We start from the raw sequence: 21,510 nt of genomic DNA, 5'->3' as shown, positions 1-21,510 counted from the left end.
ACCAGGCGGTAATCGCCAGTCTACGTGCATAGATGATTACCACACTGTTACTGCCTGAGACCTTTACCGCTAAGTCAATGGGTGGCGGTAAGGTGTCAGACCCAAAATGGACGTACACCCATTTTTATTTTGCCGCATGTCCATTTTCAGCAAACGTTTTTGGTCTTTTTTACTGGTGCGCTGAAAAATGGATCTGCGCGCGCCCAAAACACACTAGCGCAACCCATTTTTCAGCGTACCTTACTAAAAAGGACCCCTTAGCTAGTTTTTAATGTAAAAAGGACCCTTGTGTGCTTCAAAATAAGTCACCAGTAGAGGGAAAACAAGTGTAAAAATGAATGAACCATTTACACTGAGGAGCAGGTCTAGTAACAGACCAGCCCTCTGCTAAGGCCTGTGAGGGGGAGACATCATACAGCATAGCGGATGCTTTCCTCCTAATTTCCCTGCAGAAATGTTGTTTTCCCTAACAATAAGAGTTACAAGAAATAATCAATAAACACAAAAACATACTTTATTTTTTTCTTCTTTATACAAAATAGGGAAACTCGAAGCATCTGGCTTCCAAAACTATGATACATGAGGGCTTCATAATCTTCTCCCAGTTTCCCCAAACCTTTGGAATCTGACTTCGTATTTTCTAAGGGCAAATGTTGCAAAGCTGGGGTCTCCTCAAATTATGTATTGGTGGTAGAAGTTAGATTTCTGTCAAATGAAAATAAACCCTCAATCTCCTTATAAAATACTGTGGTCCTGTAGTTCTGGAAAGACAGAGCCAGGGCTTCAGAAGACACCACTAGAGGGCGCTTTGATATAGGACAATTTTCTTCACTGTCCTCCAAGCACTTCGTCCATCCCAAGGCATGTCATCCTCCTCCATCCCAAGCAAAGAAAATAAAATAAAACTAACAACGGAAAAGGTCATTATTCCGATCAAGGGTAAAATCAAGATGCAAATCTGGCTGGAAAATCAAGTCTTTCTAGAAGATCTGAAGATCACTGAACCCAAGAACGCAGTTTTGCTTTGACCCACATGACCTTCAGCTTTGGTCCAACGGTGCTGTTTTCTGGTCCAGAAACACTTCTGCAGGTACTTTGCTGCAGTCCATTGGTACTGTGTCTGCTAGAAATTATTGGGAAGATGTGCCACTTCCGATTTCTTTTCAGTCCCGAAAATTGGCGACTTAAGAGGCCTAGGATCCCATTGACTAAAGGTGGAAGCCAGGATGAGCCTAGAGGTCTGCAACCAGTGCCAGGCAAGAAGAGTGAGTTTTGGTATCAGTGTTGGTCAATGTAAATGCTTTTGGTACTGGTTTCTGATCCAAAGGGAGGTGGATATAAGGTCCGACTACCATGGGCTTAAGGCATAAATGCCAGTTCAGTCAATATGCAATCCATACTTTACCATACGGCAGCTTCATTCATCTCCTGGTTTGGATGTGACAGGGGCCCACTGTAGCCGCTATTACTGGACATAGAGAAAGGTGGACTAGGGCCACCACTGAAGACCTCCCCTGGGATGGGGTGCAGGGAGCCAGTTATCCCCGGCTCTGGGCTAGGGGTGTCAGGGTGAGATATCATGTCTGTGTACCTTTGGTTTTCTGAAGAGTGGTGTCCAGGAAGAGGAGGCTCAAGTGGGCCCAGAGGAGTAGAACCAGGTCCTGAGTTCTGTAGGTAGCTGGAATCTGCTGGCGACTGAGCTTGAGAGGAAGGAGGGCCATGGGGGAAAAAGTCATAATTTCCAGCAGGGCCGTAATAATCCCCTTGATAATCTACGGTTTTAAGAGAATGAGGGTGGGGAGGATGGGGCAGAGGGAGAGGAAAAGAGAGAGAGGGGGAGGAGAGAAAGAGGGTAAAGTAACTACAGTTTTGTGAATCATTAATTCAATGCCTGCATTCATTAGTAGCAAGATGAAAAAAGTGTGAAGTCATTCTTTTTCACAGTCTTTCTAAGCGCTACCTTCAAATTCAAATCTCACTTAAAGAGGTAAATTGTAAACCTTCCCTGGGTTCGAAAGTGTAAAGGCTGGGGGAGGGAGGGGTGAAAACTGGGAACATTTAGCGAGAGTTTATATAAGCATAAGCATTTCTGAATTTCTATTCAACTATATTTCAATAAGATATGGCATTTCAGAGAACGCATGCAGTCCCAGCTTGTAAGAACTTAAAGCTTTGTTCTTAATGATTTTTCTTTTTTTTTTTTTTTTTGCCATGAAGCCCTTGGAAAACATAGCAAAAGAGATATGATTTGCTTGAAATGAAACAAACCAGTAAAAAAAAATTCAACTGCTTTTTTTTTTTTTTTTTTAATAATAGGATAGTAAATAAGGGCAGTGTGGTTCGTCCACTTACACATTAAATACTCATTTCTATACAGGGCTAAGATGTTCAGTTTCACTAAGGAACAAATGTGCCAACCTTTTCCCATGAGACACGTAATGGGGAGGGGGGGCATCAACCGCTAGACCTACAAAAAGAATATTCCTGGAAATTATAACCCCTTTTCTTTCTTTACAATTTAGACAAGAAAAGCATTTGAATAAATACATTTATATTCATGAAACCTATGTCTTAATTCATAACAAGGGTTGCAAAGCTGAGCAGATTTACAGGGATGAAATGCAAAGTAAACAAGTTTAACTTTTTCAATGATGCTCCATAATTCTAGTAGTTTAATTGTAGCAGAAATTACCATCCATTGAAATTTACCTTGTAAACCCTTGCATTTGTATGCTAATAAATGCAATAGATAGTAACCTACCCATTTATAGAAATGCAACAATCTGTGATACTTATGCAGGTGTGAAAAATATGTTATTATTATTATTATTGTTGATAATAATAACAATAATAATAATCTGAAATCTGGGGAAAATTTATGTAATTAAAAGGAGACAGATTTAGGAGTTTCCTTCCTTGGGGACAAACAGAAAAGGGAAATGACAAAGAATGGTTTGATGAAACAAAAAAAAGTGAGCAGATGGCAAAATAATTGATTTTTAAGGACTTTTTGAATGCTGAAAAAAAAAAAAAAACCTGAGTTGCATAGCTCTGTCCTGCAAATTGACCTAACAGACACTTTAGAAATTGCCTGAAACGTACAAACCATTTGTTTGACTAATACTGTTTTTCGTTCCCCCTCCCAGATTATTTTATTAAAAAACAAAAAGCTTAAAATATTTTTAGCAAGACCAAATTTGGGAAATCATATTAAAAAAAAAAAAAATTGCAAAACTTTAATTCAGCTTACTACTAACGACCAAACGTGTACCCCATCCGCTGTCCCTCACCTTTCCACTATCTGTCCCAAACGGAATTGACTTCAACGTTGCAATTAAAAAAAAAAAATTGGGAAAAACTAAACCCAAATATTGGCGGATTTTCTCTGTCTGTTTGCATGTTATTAGCGTATGAATTTTCGGGGCCACGTGAAACAAATGGGAGAATTCGCAGTGGCTAATTGTGAATCACAGAGGGGACAAAACAAATAGCAAACAGAGGAGACCCAGGTCTGTGACAGTGACCTTCCATATGCTGCAGGAGTTTAGAGGTAATTGGAACAAATGCCGTCTGAATGAGGTACAAAAGGCTGCAGCTGCAGCTTTGTTCCCTGCAACAGAAGAGGGAGAGAGAAGGGGGCTGAGAGGCAGAGAGGTTTCTCTACAGACAGACAGCTTAATCACAAAAGTCCCTCTTTGGTGTTTTCTGCAGGGGTGCAAACTTGGCCAAGGACCCGGACGGAATGTTTTACAGCAAAGGGGAGGATTAAAGGAGACTTCAACAAGCTACTAAGACTGCATTCAGGAGAGAGGAAAGGGGTGGGAGATGGGGAGGGGGACTGGCTCCCCCCCCAAGCAGATGCCACTGAAAGGCTGGTGAAAAAAAATCATAGCAACCAAACACCTTTTTAAAACCCCTGCAGGAGTTCTTGATACCTTCCAGGAATTAATTTCTATAGAAATTAAACAAGTGTTTCCCTTTTGTTTTTCTAAGAGGGACTGTTTAATGTACATCTATATTTCAATATAATCAATATCTATCTAACAACTACTATGTTTACTAAGAGGTGCTGTGGGTACATTAGCGTTTTAAATGCACGTAAATGGTGTACGCGTGTTAAACGCTAATGCGCTGATAGAAATATATAGGCAAGTTAGCGTTTAACACTCCTTAAATTTACAGGCACTTTAAAAATGCTAATGCACCTTAGTAAACATACCCCCTAATAGTTGGAGGGTGAAACAGAAAAACGTACAAAGAATTTTAAACTGTCTGAAAAAAAAAAAAAGGGTAAACATATCCTGAAGAGCTCTTAAGCCGAGTCTGTTTTATAAAAGGGGAGAGGACCAAAGGATCTCATCTATATGGTTTTACTTATTGTTATTCTAGTGCCAGCCCCAAAATAATGTCATATAAAAAATTAAGAAAGATAAAACATTCCTGCACAGTCAACTAAAGTGATCCGCTGCAGGTTTCCCGCTAATCCAGTTTCTTCACTAAAAACTCGAAGGCCCAGCCTCCTCTCTCCACCTCACTGTACTGGAAAAATGTGCAAATTTTTCATTTCTCTCCCTGTCCATTTGCATGAATAAAAGATTTATTTAGCTCAACAGTAATTAAAAAGCAGAAACCATAGACAGATTTGATTCTGTAACTCTCTGCTCTTTTTCTGCTGTAGTGGCCATTTTGACTGTACCAAGGCTAGAGGAAAGGAAATCTGCTTTCCAGTTGTAATGTGTTTATCACCACAATTACTGAAAGAGTTAAAAATGGATTGAGGGTAACCGTTCCAAGGGGTGACGGCGACTCCTATTTGACGCCTATGGAAAAATCGCTATGAAATCTCGCCTTTTGGGGTGTGTTCATATAACCCCTCCAAAAAAACAAACAAACTTTCAATAAGGATCATATTAGGTAGACCCTCCCCCCCCACCACCACTTGTCAAACAGAACTAGAGCCTAGAACTTCTTCCCATGGAACTTTACACAACATGAGGAATGCCATCAAAATGTTTCAGAATTGGCAACTACATAGAAACAGAGAAAAATGACAGCAGATAGGACCATGTGGCCTGTCCAGTCTGCCCAACCGTATCATCTACTGTCCCTTTCTCTCCTTTAGAGATATTATGTACATGTCCTAGGCTTTCTGATACAGTGTTCATCTGCACTACCTCCACTGGAAGGGCCTTTTCGGGCATCCACCACCCTTCCCATAAAGAAGTATTTCTTTAATTTCTCTTGACTCTATCTGCTTTCACCTTCGTCCTTATTCCCCTGGTTCCAGAGCATCCTTTCAGTTGAAAGATACTTGCGTCCTGTGCATTTATGCTACAGAAGTATTTATCTATTTATTTATTAGGATTTATTTACCGCCTTTTTGAAGGAATTCACTCAAGGCGGTGTACAATAAGAATAAATCAAACATGAGCAATAGACAATTACATAAAATAAACAAAAAAAAGGAAGTAAAAACCTTCACGATACCATGAGATATGAATCAAAAAAAGTGAGGAAAAACTAAGTGAGGATACAAAAAAACACTTTATTGTATTAAAAAATGACCCGACACGGCCGTGTTTCGGCCCTAAGGCCTGCCTCAGGGGTCTTGAACAATCTCGGATGATCTGGTGTACGAACATACACTGGTGAAAATTTACTTAAAACGAAGACTTCTTTGGTCTAGAATATCATATATTTAGTTACCAACTGATTTTGAAATGGCGATGCAAAAAAAAAGCCTCCTCGCTTCTAAAATATCGTATGTTCAGAATATACGATATTTTAGAAGAGAGGCGGCTTTTTTTTTTGGCATCGCCATTTCAAAATCAGTTGGTAACTGAATATATGATATTCTAGACCAAAGAAGTCTTCGTTTAAATAAAATTTCACCAGTGTATGTTTGTACACTAGATCATCCAAGATTGTTCAAGACCACTGAGGCAGGCCTTAGGGCCGAAACACGGCCGTGTCGGGTCATTTTTTAATACAATAAAGTGTTTTTTTGGTATCCTCACTTGGGTTTTCCTCACTTTTTTTGTTTCATATGAATAGACATTTACAGCATGTCACCCCTCTCCCCCTTTCTTCAGAAGTACACATATTTGAGGGGGGTCTTTTAATAAGCGGCAGTAAGCCCAATGTGGGCTTACCACTGGGCTACTGCAGCAGCCTAGCAGTAGTTCTCACCCCCAGCGTGCACCATTTCCAGCGCTACAAAAATATTTTCATTTTTGAAGCACCTGTGTTTACCTAGTAGTAAATCGGGCAGTGCTGTTTACTACCCAGTTATCGTCGGGTTAGCATGAGAGCCCCTTACCGCCACCTGGTGGCGGTAAGTGCTCCCCCAGAAATGGCCCTGAGGCAAGTGGTTCACTTGCCGCATGGCCATTTCTTAAAAAAAAAAAAATAAATAAAAAAAAAAGACAGCCTTTTACCGGCTGTGGTTTTTAAAAGGGGGCCTCGATGTGTGTGAAAAACATGCACAGATGCCAGCACAGGCCCTCTTTTACCACAGCTTGGTAAAAGGACCCCTGAGATCTTTAAGTCTGTCCCCCCTTTGGCTTTATGACAAAGACCACTGACCATTTTAGTAGCCAGGCTTGCGCTATGCAAAACTTTAATGGGAGCCACCTCCCCTCAGGCTGCAGAACTGAATTCTGAGTAATGTGTGGGGAGGGGAAGAGGGGACTTTGCCACCTGGAGCTATGACAGGAAAAAAATATATATTTCTGCTGTGCTTTATTTCTTTTTAAAAAACAAACAAACAAACAAACAAACGTATGTCTGCCATACTAATATCCCAGTTGTCTCTTACATCCGAACCTTACTAGTTTCCACAAAAATTCACCCTACATTAGGATTACATTTTTACTCATTGTTTTACAGTTAAATGATTAAATACATAGTAACATAGTAGATGACGGCAGGAAAAAGACCTGCACGGTCCATCCAGTCTGCCCAACAAGACAACTCATGTGTGCTACTTTTTGTGTATACCCTACTTTGATTTGTACCTATGCTCTTCAGGGCACAGACCGTATAAGTCTGCCCAGCAGTATCCCCACCTCCCAACCACCAGCCCCGCCTCCCGCTACCGGCTCAGACCGTATAAGTCTGCCCAGCACTATCTCTGCCTCCCACCACCGGCTCTGGCACAGACCGTATAAGTCTGCCCGGCACTATCCCCGCCTCCCAACCACCAGTCCCGTCTCCCACCACTGGCTCTGGCACAGACCGTATAAGTCTGTCCAGCACTATCCCCGCCTCCCACCACCGGCTCTGGCACAGACCGTATAAGTCTGGGCAGCACTATCCCCGCCTCCCAACCACCAGCCCCGCCTCCCAACCATCGGCTCTGGCACAGACTGTATAAAAATGTTAATTGGATGTTTATTTATTTATTTGTTACATTTGTATCCCACATTTTCCCACCTATTTGCAGGCTCAATGTGGCTCACATAATACCGTAAAGGCATTCGCCAATTCCGGTATGAACAAATACAAAGTGATATTGTGATAGAATAAGGTTCGTGTGTAACAGACACATTAGGGAATCGTAGAGAGGAAGAGAGGACACATGGTGTGCTGCATCCAAACTTTAATGAAGTCTTGCCCAAAACAGAAATTTAGTCTCTCTTTCAGAATAGGCTTCACAAAGGACATAAACTTAAAATTCAAGGGAGGAGGCTTGTTCACATGAATGTTATAAAATTACCTGTAGATACCTGTGCAAAAAGTAGATGCTCATATAGTAGGTTATTGTTCTTTGTATTGGTGCAATCTTTTGCAGAACCAGATCCTAGACATACCGCATAGGGCAGCACCCATTATGTTTTTTTTTGTTACATTGGTACCCCGCACTTTCCCACTCATAGCAGGCTCAATGCAGCTTACATATTATATACAGGTACTTATTTGTACCTGGGGCAATGGAGGGTTAAGTGACTTGCCCAGAGTCACAAGGAACTGCCTGTGCCTGAAGTAGGAACCGAACTCAGTTCCTCAGGACCAAAGTCCACCACCCTAGCCACTAGGCCACTCCTCCACTGTTGCTACTATTTGAGATTCTATTCCACTAGCAACATTCCATGTAGAAGTCGGCCCTTGCAGATCACCTATGTGGCCGCGCAGGCTTCTGCTTCTGTGAGTCTGACGTCCTGCACGTACGTGCAGGACGTCAGACTCACAGAAGCAGAAACCTGCGCAGCCTTCTACATGGAATGCTGCTAGTGGAATAGCAACATTCCATGTAGAATCTCCAATAGTAGCAACATTCCATGTAGAATCTCCAATAGTATCTATTTTATTTTTGTTACATTTGTACCCTGCGCTTTGCGCTTTCCCACTCATGGCAGGCTCAATGCAGCTTACATGGGGCAATGGAGGGTTAAGTGACTTGCCCAGAGTCACAAGGAGCTGCCTGTGCCTGAAGTGGGAATCGAACTCAGTTCCTCAGGACCAAAGTCCACCACCCTAATCACTAGGCCACTCCTCCACTCTGTTGGATAATGATTCCCAAGGCAAGTTACAATTCAGGTATCTCTTTCCTGGAAGGCAATCTAACCCATAAGGATACCCAGGGATGATTTCTCACAGTCTGACTTCCTGACTGAACAACTGTCTCTTCTTAGGAAGTTTTCTCCTTTCTTGTCTACAATTTTAGAGCCAGGTAGGCATTTGACTCCTTAAGAAACCCTTGCTTCCCTGTGCAAACATTGCTGCTTCATTGTATTTTTCTACCGTTTTAAAAGTCCATTCTGTATAAACATTTAGAGTTAATTAAATGGGATCTTAAAAAAAAAAAAGTGGTCAGCCTGGCCTTTAAAAGTACTGAATTAAATTTGTCTTCCCTCTTCCCCGCTAGGAGCTCAGTGAAAGGTTCATTACCTCCATAGTAAGAGTAAGGGGCTGAGCCCAGCATCTCCGACTCGTCCAGCCTCCCTCCCAGGGGGCGCATCCGCCTGGGACTTCGGAAGAAGGCGTGTCTCCGAGCCCCTAAAGCGCTCAGCTGCTTCATCCGCCTTTCCTTGGACCTTCTGTTCTGGAACCAGACCTGAAGGAGGAACACACGTTTCAGACCATCAGTTTACAGTCGTAGGCCAGCGCACTATTCACTATTGTTAAAGACAAAACTTTGCCCCTCTCCCCATTTATTTTGATCTCTCGGCTACTTTCCATCTACTCAATAAATACGAAACCACCAACAATCTGGTAATTTTGGATGTCCAACCTTTCCGGGAAAGTTTGTCTTGTGATGGATCGGCGCCTCCCTAATTTTGCTCTGTATACACATTTTTTTTTAAAAATGGCAAAATAATCGAGGTTTAAACGCTCAGTCTCAAAATCATTTGAGTGTTTGGTCTCACTGCGTCAAGCTCCTTCTTAACAGTTTCTGTCCTTTGATGTTGACTGACTTGACTCCCTAGAGCACCACCTGGGTTTAGAATTAGTCAATCAGAAACCGGAGGGGGAGGGGGGGGGGCTTGGTCTATCAGTGCAATCTACTGCCCCGCCCCCTCCCTGCGGTTTGCTACTCACATCCTCTCCAGTGCTGCTGGAAAGCTGTGCTAAACTCCGGTGTGTACGTCTTAAAACTTTGAATACCTTCCTTCTCCCCCCTCCCAAAATGACTTGTATACGAGAAACATGCATGGAAGAGACTTTGCATGGATTAAATCTTAAGCCTGACTAGTGAAGCGAATTGCTTTAGCAAACAAACTGGAAGAGAGGGGGACATTTAGGATCGAATCTCTCTAAAATAAAAGCGAAAACGATATACGGATAACAGAAGAACGTGAGACTCAAAGCAATACATTTCCACAGAGAGGAAGCAAATATGCATTTGTGTGTGTGGCCGTCAGTCTTGCACGGAATGATCTTCTGAATGTTACAGTCAGAAAAGGGTCTCGCGGGGGGCTCAGGCATGGCAATCTAGGGAACATGTAAGGTTGCCCACGGGTGTTTTGCTAACAGTATCTTTACAGTAATTATTTGCAAGCAGAACGCAAGATTTCGTACATACGAGGTAGAGCCATGGAGTTGGAGAGGGAATCAGACAAGAATTATGTCGAAAGGAAATTTCCTCAAGGAAATAGAACCTCCTACTTCATGGCATAGTCATCAGTTTCTTGAGCATCATCTCCTTTCAGCTTCTCTGAATTTCCGATCCTCCTTCGCTTTACTTCTCCCCTTGGCTGAGCTATTCCGTTATATCCAGCGTTCAGGTCGAGAATTACGGTACACATTGCATAAACTCATTCTGACGCTCTTCATAATCCTTAGAAATTAACTGGGCGCGTGCCAGCGAGCCAGAATCAATACCGAAGAAAATAAATCTCAACAGGCCCCACCCTTAGCCTTTTAGAAATTAAGACTTAAAATAAGGTCTGTAGGTTGCATTGTGTCTTTGCACGTGCTTTTTACTTACACACAGATCTGTAAATATAGAAAGCTGAAACTTACATAATCAAACATACATTTAGGGCTATATTTGTCCACTGCTGATTAGCTAGAATTAGTGCTAGAAAGGGTTTTTTTTTAAATTTTGCTTGACTGACCTGGCCAGTTAACATCTGGCTAAACTGCATTGCTTTCTTCTATTCGGTTGCAGGCTACAGATGTGCAGCCTAGAGAATTTCAAAACAGATTCTTAGGAAAAACAAAAAAAAATTCTAATTAAAAAAAAAAAATGGCTTCCCTGAACGTGCAGGATCTCGCAGCAAAGCTTGGTTGGCCTAAACTCTAAAGCGAGAGAAGAAAACAGGAGAGCAAAATAATTCATTTGTCTAAAAGCTTTAGTACTTGACAAGGAACAACGAATATTGCTGTGTTTTATTTACACTGAAGAGCTCTTCAGGTGAAGAAGGTGGCCTTTAAAAAAATCTCCGTTTGTTTTAAGAAGAATACTAAAAATAATAATAATAAGGGCTAGGCTGGTCTAGTCAGGCTATTAGGTTAACTCAAGAGCAGTATATATGTAGGTGAACAAGGGTTTTTATTTTTAACAATACAAAGTGAAATTCTGCAAGCTCCGTTTTAGGCTTAGGAATTGTACGTTTAACAATGAGCAGATATTAATTACACATACTTTTTGCTAATCGTGCGCATTGCAATTCCTCTAGGAGTGCAGGCATGTAATGCATGAGGTCGGTTTTTACATTGTAAGTCAAGTATGCGCTTTTCTGCCAGGTTGATGCTTTGTGTGACGAGCAGAAATGCCATCGGTTTTTTTTTTTTTTGCTTTCGGGTCATTTCCCCAACCTTCCCGTTCCCTTAAAGTCTGTAAAAGTTTTTACCGTGTGAAAGGAATAGCTCTGTGGTACCTGAATAACTCTCATGTTGAGCCCTGTCTCCTGGGCCAGCTGCTCTCGGATGTGCCTGGTAGGTTTCGGGGTAGCCGCAAAAGCAGCTTTCAGAGTCTCCAGTTGCTTGGCTTTGATTGTGGTCCGGGGCCCTCTTCTCTTGGTGCCTGAATTCTGCTCTTCGTTTTCATTGTTGGTGGCCTCTTTGTCCGAAGACGTGGAATTGTCTGTCTCCTTGGTATCATCTTGTACAGGGTCTTGTAAATCTGGAGATAAACTTCTGTCTGTACAGGAGGATACTGTGGAAGGAGATCCAGAAAAGAGGGTAAAGGAAACCTAGTAATCTCCGGAACCAGAAGCAACACAGTATACAGACACTCAAGAGCTATTCAGCTACAGTTTATCCAACTCTGCAAAAGACCAGCTGAAAACTCCAAAGAGATGTAGCTTTATTGTCCAAAAGTGGGACTGTATGTGGAAACCGAGAATAAACACAGCAAGGCCCGTTTAGTTTCAAGATTTCCATTCCTGTTGGGATAACCGCAGACCGGGTTCACCCTCCCTTATACAGGTAGCCTCTCCCTAGAGAAAAAAGGCAAGGACATTTCAGGACAAGTACTAAACCGTCTAAGTTCTTCTCTATTCCTAATGAATGAATTTGTAGCGGTCCCACCCCTTGTCTGGGTTACTTTTTCTATGGTTTTCAGGGAGGATCTTGAATTTAGGAGGATTCCAGCAACATATTTATGTTTAAAAGACATATAAAAAAAAAGTCCACAGTAATCACAGCAGTGCTGTGTTTCTGGTCTCCCTGGACTGGTGGCCATGTAACTGTGTGTGAATATTTGTTCCTATGAGTGATGATAGAAGATTTTTCAATCCAAGGGAAAACTTAATGACTTTTGGTGTCTAGTCTTTCTAAGTACAGATGCCATTAGTTCGAGAAAGGACGGAGTTTTATTTAGGGATATAACTTAATAGTGATGTGCACAAGCCAAGTTTTCCCCTCCCCCCTGCTTTCCCAAAGCTTGATCCCATTTCGTGAGCTGTAAAATTCTTTTCTTAAAATTAAGGTCTCTCTTTCCCTCAGCTTATTATGAAACGTGTCTCTTCCGTGCAATTTATTCTGGTGGCACTTAATTGTTATTTCAAGAGGAAATCCATTAGTTACCTTACACTTGGTTGCTAGAAAGGTTGCATTCTTATTTAAAATTGGTTTCATTTCGATACTATTTTTTTTTTTGGAGGGTCTGATGAAAATAGAAGAGGTTCTGAGGAATTCTCCAGTGCAGAGAGGCTTTCCACTCTTTCACTGAGCAACTCATAACCCCCACCGTACAAGAACAATACAAGGAATCCGGCCTGCAGTTGACTGTGTAATGCTTGAGTTCTATAGTGAGGGAGATTTTAATGAGCTTCAATTAAAGGTGGAAGCCGGGGTATAACAATCTAATAATCAGGAGGAACCTTACAGAAAAGGACTGCTAGACTTTGAAAACGACTTCCTCGCCCTTCTGCAAATTTAACCTCATTATTAAGATAATAAGACTGGTAAACACTAGTAAGAGTTAATGATGTTTGAGTTACCCTAAGAAAAGAAACTTCAAGCATATAATATGCCTTTATAGTAAATACAATTTATTCGCAATATTAAATAAACAATCAAATAACAGAAAAAAAAAAACCTCTATAATAAGTATCAGGGAAGAAAGATCTTTAAAATTTAACGTTTTCACGCTTGCACGTGCTAGCCAAAATGCTTTTCTTGTTAATAAAAGGTTAAAATCGAGGAAGCTAACAAAAGCAAGCAGGCTCTGGACAGTATTTTAGGCAGATCCGTTTCTAGTTAGTAATTAAAAAAAAAAAGACATTGCTTCAGTAGCATTTGTATAAGTACTTTTACAGCGTTAGCATTAATTGATTTGATTTGCTTACTTTATTTTTTGTCTATTAGATTGTAAGCTCTTTGAGCAGGGACTGTCTTTCTTCTATGTTTGTGCAGCGCTGCGTACGCCTTGTAGTGCTATAGAAGTGATAAATAGTAGGTTAGTAGTCTCTTGTAACCAGAGCTAATGTTGTGATGTCATAATGCCTCAGGCCACCAATAAGAGCCAACCTCATCAGTGATGTCACAATGGCTTGATTGTCCTATACTTGGCTCACTTTTATTACATAGCTCTTTGAGCAGGGACTGTCTTTCTTCTATGTTTGTGCAGCGCTATGTACGCCTTGTAGCGCTGTAGAAATGCTAAATAGTAGTAGTAGTAAATGGCCCTTCTCCACTACTGCCAGCTCCAGACTTCGCGCCTTCTGTCTCGCTGCACCCTACGCCTGGAATAAACTTCCTGAGCCCCTACGTCTTGCCCCATCCTTGGCCACCTTTAAATCTAGACTGAAAGCCCACCTCTTTAACATTGCTTTTGACTTAACCACTCGCCTCCACCTACCCTCCTCTCCTCCTTCCTGTACACATTAATTGATTTGCTTACTTTATTTTTTTGTCTATTAGATTGTAAGCTCTTTGAGCAGGGACTGTCTTTCTTCTATGTTTGTGCAGTGCTGCGTACGCCTTGTAGCCTATAGAAATGCTAAATAGTAGTAGTAGTTTATAAAAAAAAGGGTTGGACAGGTTCCTGGAGGAATAGTCCATAGTCTGCTGTTGAGACAGACATGGGAAGGCCACTGCTTGCCCTGGGATTGGTAGCATGGAATCTTGTTTTTCTTTGGGATTCTGGAATTTTACTACTCTTTGGGGTTCCGGAATCTTGTTACTCTTTGAGATTCTGCCAGGTGACCTGGATTGACCACTGTTGGAAACAGGATATTAGGCTAGATGGACCATTGGTCTGGCCCAGTATGGCTACTTATATGCAAGGTAACGCCCTCTCCAAAACAACCCCTTTCTTTCTATCAGAAAAGATGAAAAATTGATAGGGGAATGGATAAGAGCAGTAAACAAACAAACAAACAAACAAACAAACCAACAACAGTAATAACCCCCCCCCCAACATATCAGCCATGCTCCAGAGATGTAAAGAACAAAAATGTGGCCTGAAAGCAAGCACAGAAAAGCTCCCCCCCCCCCTTTTCTAAGGCCCTTCTTAAATAATACACAGATTCCTAAGTAATGTAGGCTAAATGAAATATCTATCTAAACTACATCCCGGGATTTTTTTTTTTTGTAGGGGTGCAATTAGTTCACCTTTGAAGAAATCTGCAAACATTTCACTTTAGGACACTTATAAGTCGTTAATAATCCATATTTTACTAATGTGGGAGACCTGTGAGGTCAGAAAAGACTCCGGTTGGTGTTTAATGGTGGGTTAGTGACTGAAATGTCACACATTCCTTCCAGGTAGCAGCCTTCAGGCAGAAGGGTAACTAGCACATGCCACATAAAACATGGAACAATATTTGTGCCTTTAGTGTTATACTGAATTGTAAAACCCTTTTTATACTTAAAAAAAAAAGGACAATTAAAAATACCTCTACCAACCAAAAGATAAGAACGACACATGAACTGTAGGATTTCTTTGGGAACAGCACATTGTTAAAAAAATGCAAAAAAAAAAAAAAAAAAAACCCAGCCTCAATAATAAACAAGCATGAGCCATAAGAAAATATTGTGTCTTTAAGGGGAATAATTTTACATTAAAGTTATATTACTGAAAAGTGAGCGTGGCCATAAAGAGAAATCGTATATTTATGCAGCACGAAGAGGGTAATTAGGAGTCTCAGATACAGTAAAGCATTTTTTCTTTTTTTTTTTTTTTTTACAGAGAACTGTGCCGTCTGGCGCTGAAAAAGCTCTTTGTATAGAAAAAGATTGGCCTCTTAATTCCTGTAAAGGGGTGGGGGGCACATCATGCAAAGGCTGCCCAACACAGAACACACACCTCACTTCCATTATATTCATGGTGTTAATTATGAATTATCGTTTTGTAACAGTACAATGGAGATTAATGTTCTGTGTCTATTTATCAGGTCTCACTTTTGGCTTTAATATAACGGGAGTGTGCGCTGTTCTCTTTAATCGGGCTACCCATTCACCTCCCCCCCCCCTCTGCCCCACAGTACCAGGTTTACATGCTCATTTTAACACTAACAGGTTTAGTAAGCTTTTTTGAATTAAGCTAACTGAATACAGGGGCACGGCCAAAGTATAATTAAACCGTCCAAAACAAATAGCCCATTTGGCATAACTAATTCTAAACCTATTGCAGCTTCCTTGAGGAGCAAAGTTAGTAAAATAGTGACCCCCCCCCCCACCTCTTTTTTCTGTGAAAATATTCTATATCCATTCTTTATTACTTATGACTATTTCAACAGGACAAGAATATCCCTTACCTATTTATTCTAGTGATGCTTAAGGGGAGGGACTTCTAAATTGTAAATGTCAATAGTCCTGGAAGGAATGTACAGACTACCCATAGGTCTAATAAATCGACATTTGGTACCATGCACGTGTCCCATATTTCAGATAAGTTTCATTACAATATTCGTGCTGGCTTGGACTGGCTGCAGTTGTCAACATTCCTAAATACAGTCAGGTTTGACTGACCAGTGGGTTTGACCACTGCACTATTCCAGTTCCAACAGAGGTGTTGCATCGCTTCTGGGAAAGCATTAGCCATTAGGCAAATAAGTTTGGATGTGATGTTTATTACAGTGACCGCAGAAAAAGCTGAAGCCTGTGATTGAACTGCACATCCCAGAGTAAAGGGATTTGTAAGGAGAGATGGCAGTGCTGTTCCCAGGCCAATCTCATAATCTGAGTATTCCCTTATACAATATCCATTCCTATACTGGAATGCCTTGGTGTCAACTTTCCATTCGGAAAATATTATTTGGGATGAACAAGTCAAGTGAAATCAATGCTTTGTGGATTGTCTTATAGAATAATTTGTAAGAAAAATCCCCCCTGAAATTACACATCGCCAGCAAAATCACTGGACACTTAAATGGTCCATGAAAGTGAGATGTGAATGTAGTCAGTAATATAGAAAATACAAGTAGCAGTTGTCTTTTCTGAATTGGTTATTAGACAACTGGGGTAAAGATAACCAAACACAAGTTTGGCCTAAACTGGGTCAAGCCCCTTTCTAAACGCTTGGATTCGACAGATTTATAAACCGATACTGCGGGCTTTAGAATGCATCGATTATATAAATGTAAGGGAAGGGAACCGATTAAAGGATAAGACTGCCTTAGTTGTCTATGAACCAAGCATCACTGTACAGTTCAGCCTGCAGGGCCATCAGAAGACCCCCGAAATCTAAGCATCTGGACACAGCTGTTGGAGGAACAGCAGGGCAAAGAGCAGCTGCAGATTCCAAACACACAATGGGAAAATGTAGCATTTAATTCCGGACGTTCATTCATGGTTCATTCCTTTTGGTAAGGTTCAGTTTAAATAATCCTAAACAAGTTTCTGTTATTATTAGATGTTTGTGCATTGTAAATTTAGGTGATTATTTTCCAGCTAGAGGGTTTTTTGTGAGTGCAAAAAATAAAAATCAGTGTTTGTCTTCATACGACAAACAGTATTGTTGAGTACCCTTTCTTCTGGAATCAAATATGTACCTCTCTGTCATTAGGGGTCCTCAGCACAGCAAAAAGCAGAAAGAACTAAGAGGGACGAGAGAGTACTAGAGGAAGTGGTTATCCATAAACACCGACTTTTATTTATTTTTTGCACCTGTGCTGTTTTATGAGAATTCATCCCGTTTAAAATCTAAAACCGGAAACCCTAACTATACGTCACTGTAAAATAACATTATTTCTACGCTTGTGTTATTGAGCCCATAATTGGGCACTTTTGCATTTGGGGTTCTGGGTTTTCCCGTTTTGGGGCGGGGGGTGACTAGCAAGAGATCTTTTCTCTAACACAAGTAATGGTCTTCCATACATGTATCGACAGCATGGTCAATATTCCTATGTAAAGAAAATGGTTCCGGTTAGTATAAATTCATTTTCTACGTTATGCAGTATGTGACAAGGCTCTTACCTGAGTTTAGGCTTCCTTCTTTCAGGCTGGAGGAATTGACATAGTCCTCTTTGCAAACAAATTTGTTTTCATCTATGATATAAAGTTCCTCTCCAGTGGAGAGCTGTTTGTTGCAAACCATGCAAGTAAAACAGTTTAGATGGAAAACTTTGTTCCTGGCTTTCCTGACGAGGTCGCTGGGAGAGATCCCTTGGAAGCAGCCGGCACATTTGGTACCAAACCTCCTAAAAAAAAAACCAAAACAGAAATCACAACCCATCATGTCCTTGCGCCACATTAAACATCCCTACAAAGCTATAATAATTGCACCTTTCCCACTCCAGCTTCATAGGGAAGGGGGGGGGGGGGGGAATGATGTAATTAAAGCAATTGTCAGAAAGGAAGGGGTGGGGTGGGGGGTGGATGGCCAGAGAATATCAATTTGTTAAAGGCCGTAGATTTTGGTTTAAGGCACAAGTGGATATCAGCAAACGTGTGCAAAAAATCCCCTCCTGTTTCTTGTTCCCAGAAAATAGGGTTTCAGGCAGCTGGATGGAAGGTCAAGAATTTGCATATAAATTGCCTCCAGGTGGGGGTCGCTTGGCTTTGCTGAAAGTTATGCCTCTGCTAAGCCAGTAACCCAACTACAACACCTTGAATTTCTGTTCCCCCCCCCCCCCCCCCCAAATGTGCTCTTGTTATTATTATCCTGCAAGACGAACAGTAATTAGAAACTTTGGGCAAACTTAGTAGCCAAAGGTATTCGGGTCTTTACAACTGTACTCTTGGGTTTGTTTGTTTTCAATGCTCCCAACACTTTTTAGTATACATTTCGAGGTTGTAAACTTGAATTGTGCGTAAGAATACTATATACTGCTATACTGTACCGCCTTTGGGAAACCGAATTGATTGATTCAGACCCGTTCCAAATTTAACAAGATTTAACACGACCATGAGGGCGCGCCCGCGTGCACAGATATAGTACGAGCGACAATAGGCAAGTGATAGGAAATATTGTATTCAACGCGCTTTAGGTGTATTATTGATGGGAGTCGTAATAGTGGAATCCTGTAAAATTATTACTGCAAACAATTCACTTTAGCCAAACGATAACTAATTACACTCCTGTTTTAAATCAAAAGACTCTTTTGATGTCGGTGTTCAAACAACTTTTCCTCTTTGGCTAGAGTTTGACTTGAAAATGCATTCCACGTGTTTTTTTTTTAATTTCCTTTTTTGTCTTGTCTTTCTTTTTTTTTTTGTTCTCCGTTGGCTTGTGTTTTTGCCTAGTTGTGTTTTATTTCTTTTAATAATTTGGGCTATTATTTGACTGATAAATGCAAACGCAGGGTTTTTTTTTCTGCGTTATAAAGGCAAAAAGAAATCTTTTTCCTATCTTGATTTAATAGTAATTAAAAAAAAAAAAAAAGCCTTAGGAACTTGTAAAGTAAGGCAAGCTGCAGTGACGTTGATTTAGTGAAAGCATTAGAGGTCATAAGTCATTTTTTTTGTCTTATCCCGAAGCATAATTGGCTCATCTGCACCTTATCAAAAATCATTAAACGCCTTTAAAGACTCGCTACATTAGGAAAGCTGAATCCAGCCCAGGCCATTAAAAGGAGTTTACACGTGTAAAGTATCATACCTGAAATTAAAACCTATTCAAATTCACCTTCATTAGGGCCTAAAGGATCAGGGAGTGTAATGAAGAAATGAGCTCATTTACCTCTATTACAAATGCAAAAAACCCAGTCTGTGTTAGACTGATTTTCACACTTTAATAAAGCAACAGCCCAGGGTTAGGGTGCTGGTGGTCTCTGTGGCCTTTTTCAAAATAACAGGTCAGGTAGAAGCTGCAGATACATTTAGCATTGTAATAAATAAATACACGTGACATTTGGTTACGGAAATATTCCAGCTATTCTGAGTAACCCCTTTAAGAAATAACAGATCTTTATAAATATTTCAATTTCTAAACATAAACGTTTAAATGCTATTGCCAGGGATTCTTTCTGAACGCTGAATCCTGTTTACAGATACCTTTTACCATCTGGAATAATAACTGATACATTTTCAATGTTTTCAGCAGCCCCGTTAAGGGCATGTTCAAAATCTGAGAAATATAGAACGATTCGGGTTTTTTTTTTCGTTTTATTGGAGTTTAAAGTCTATGAACCTAAAGATTCAATGGGGTAAAAACGTATAATTTTATCTTAGTGTCCTCAACCAAATATGCCAAAATCTGGCCTAGAACGAATTTTGTAAGACGGGGAAAATGAGAACTATTTCTCTGAATTTTGAACATCATAGGATGATTGCTTATATTTTGTCTACCATGACCATTCAAATAATGGTTTCAGGATGGAAACCCTTACAGACAAAATACTAGTTAAATGCTGTTCAGCTGATGTTCTGGAAAATGTGGGTACTCACTGGGTAGTCTTTGGGGGAAAAAAACTTACTCGTTTGACATCTAAAAAACAGCCTCAGCATTTTTCAAAGGGTTGTTATTGTGGTTATTTCTTCAATTTTGGCAAAATCAAGAAGGTAAAGACTGATCTTGGTCACTATAGCTGATTTGACTAAGCTGCTCTTTCCCCGTCCCAGGCTTTCTTTTTCTCTTTTCTAGGAAATTTACCTGAAAAAGTCGTTTTTGCAATAAAGCTTGCCTTCTCTGGAAAAACATTTTTCGGTTAGGTTGCACTTGCACTCGCAGCACTGCACGCACTTGATATGCCATGCCCTGTCCAGAACATTTAAGAGAAACCTGTCCAGAATGGGCCTCTCACAGCCTGCACAATGCACCATCATGACCACGGCCAGCAAAATGCAAAGGGTTGCAACACCTCCCCTCCCAAAACTGACAACTGTCAACTCCTTGCTCTTCTGCTGGGAGCCTTGAGGAAGACACACATTCACAAAAGAAGAAGCAGCAGCAGGAGCAGGAAACCCCCAGGTGTTGCTCGAAGCCTCCACTCGCACCGAACCGAATTTCATGCCAAGCTTCCGGGTCACTTTCTTGCTGGCTTCTCCTCTTTCCCAACACGGGCCATGGAAAAGTGCAGTTGAACAGCCCAGGTGTCCGGCGTCTCCTTACAGATTTTTTTTTACTCCCTGCTGTCTTTAGAGTTCCAAACTCCTCCAGGTCGGGTTCCACGATGCGTGAGCGGGGGAAACAGCCCGAGGAGCAAATAAAACGAGAAGTCTTCTTTTCTCTATCTCCCTGGCTGGATTGCACGTTTCCTTACTTTCATGCTATTCCCCATCCTCATCTTTGTCTATCAGCAGCCTAGTAATTCGCGCATCCTTATTCAGATTTGATGACGTCCCCGGCCACGTAGGAGAGGAGGGAGCCAATGGCAAGGCAGTAGCCATGGCAATGACTTAATTTATAGCATATCTACGTTGGCCTCAACATTGTGCCTGGCACAGAGGGGAAAAAAAAACAAGGGGTCCTATTGTTGAGTTGTAGGGGTTTTACCTGGTGCTGCTCACAAGTAAGTATTCACCTTTAATTTTGGTTGTTGTTTTTAAAAAAAAAAATTAAATGGTGATGACTTTTTTTTTTTTTAACTTACATGCATTTCCTCTTTCTTTTTTCGTTTGTACGTGGATAAATGTAATAACACGGGGAGCTTCTTCACCTGTAAGGTATGTCTTGTTTCTCTCCGATGCCAACAGAAAAGTACATTAAGAAGACAATGGCCTGTTTTGCATCTCTATAATGGCTCTTTGTACAGTAAAATCGACTTTGAATAAAAATGGAGGGAAAACCAACAACAAACAAAATAAAGGTCAGGCCATCAGCCCCACTATTTTAGAGGAGAAAAGCCCCCCAGGGAAGGGATCTCTCGCTTTTAAACAATGCCTTTTAAAAGTGACTAGTTAGCTGTTTTGTACTTAATCAATATACATCGGAAAGCGATTGCTTCCCTGTTGAGTTAGGCGTGCTTTCTTACCCAGGCTATTTACTTTATAATGTCCCAAAATAGCCGGCTTACAGCTCATTTGATGGGGACATCAAGAAAGGAAGTGAAGGAACAATTTCAGTTGCATACCAGAAATCATTAGACTTTTTGTTCGAGTGTATATTGGATGCATAAAAAAAAAAAAGATGACCATATCGCTGGTTTTGGTGGGGAATATTGAGTTTTGTTTTTCGTGCGTTTGCTATTTACGTGAAAACACGTCTGCACTAAGATCTGTTTCTCCAGCTAAGCT

At 40.9% G+C, this 21,510-nt stretch overlaps 1 protein-coding gene across 1 annotated transcript; it reads right to left on the bottom strand.

Annotated features, from left to right (window-relative positions):
- Positions 1-530: 530 nt before the first annotated feature.
- Positions 531-20,194, bottom strand: LHX5 (LIM homeobox 5). Its single transcript, XM_030218934.1, has 5 exons — positions 19,928-20,194; positions 17,311-17,534; positions 11,325-11,602; positions 8,890-9,055; positions 531-1,772 (listed from the first exon to the last, which is right to left on the bottom strand). Exons 1-5 carry the CDS (start codon positions 20,098-20,100, stop codon positions 1,402-1,404), a joined length of 1,212 nt encoding a protein of 403 aa, XP_030074794.1. The 5' UTR covers positions 20,101-20,194; the 3' UTR covers positions 531-1,401.
- Positions 20,195-21,510: the final 1,316 nt, after the last annotated feature.

Source organism: Microcaecilia unicolor, chromosome 11 (assembly GCF_901765095.1).
Source record: "Microcaecilia unicolor chromosome 11, aMicUni1.1, whole genome shotgun sequence".
In the NCBI taxonomy this organism is placed as follows: Eukaryota; Metazoa; Chordata; class Amphibia; order Gymnophiona; family Siphonopidae; genus Microcaecilia; species Microcaecilia unicolor.
This window is presented reverse-complemented; position numbering and strand designations above follow the sequence as displayed.

Excerpts from the sequence above, each read along its gene's own strand:
- LHX5 (XM_030218934.1), bottom strand. The coding sequence starts at position 20,100 with ATGATGGTGCATTGTGCAGGCTGTGAGAGGCCCATTCTGGACAGGTTT. Across the intron at positions 9,056-11,324 it reads TCAACATGAGAGTTATTCAG|GTCTGGTTCCAGAACAGAAG; the intron begins GTACCACAGAGC and ends TTCCTCCTTCAG. Across the intron at positions 1,773-8,889 it reads CCCTTACTCTTACTATGGAG|ATTATCAAGGGGATTATTAC; the intron begins GTAATGAACCTT and ends TTAAAACCGTAG.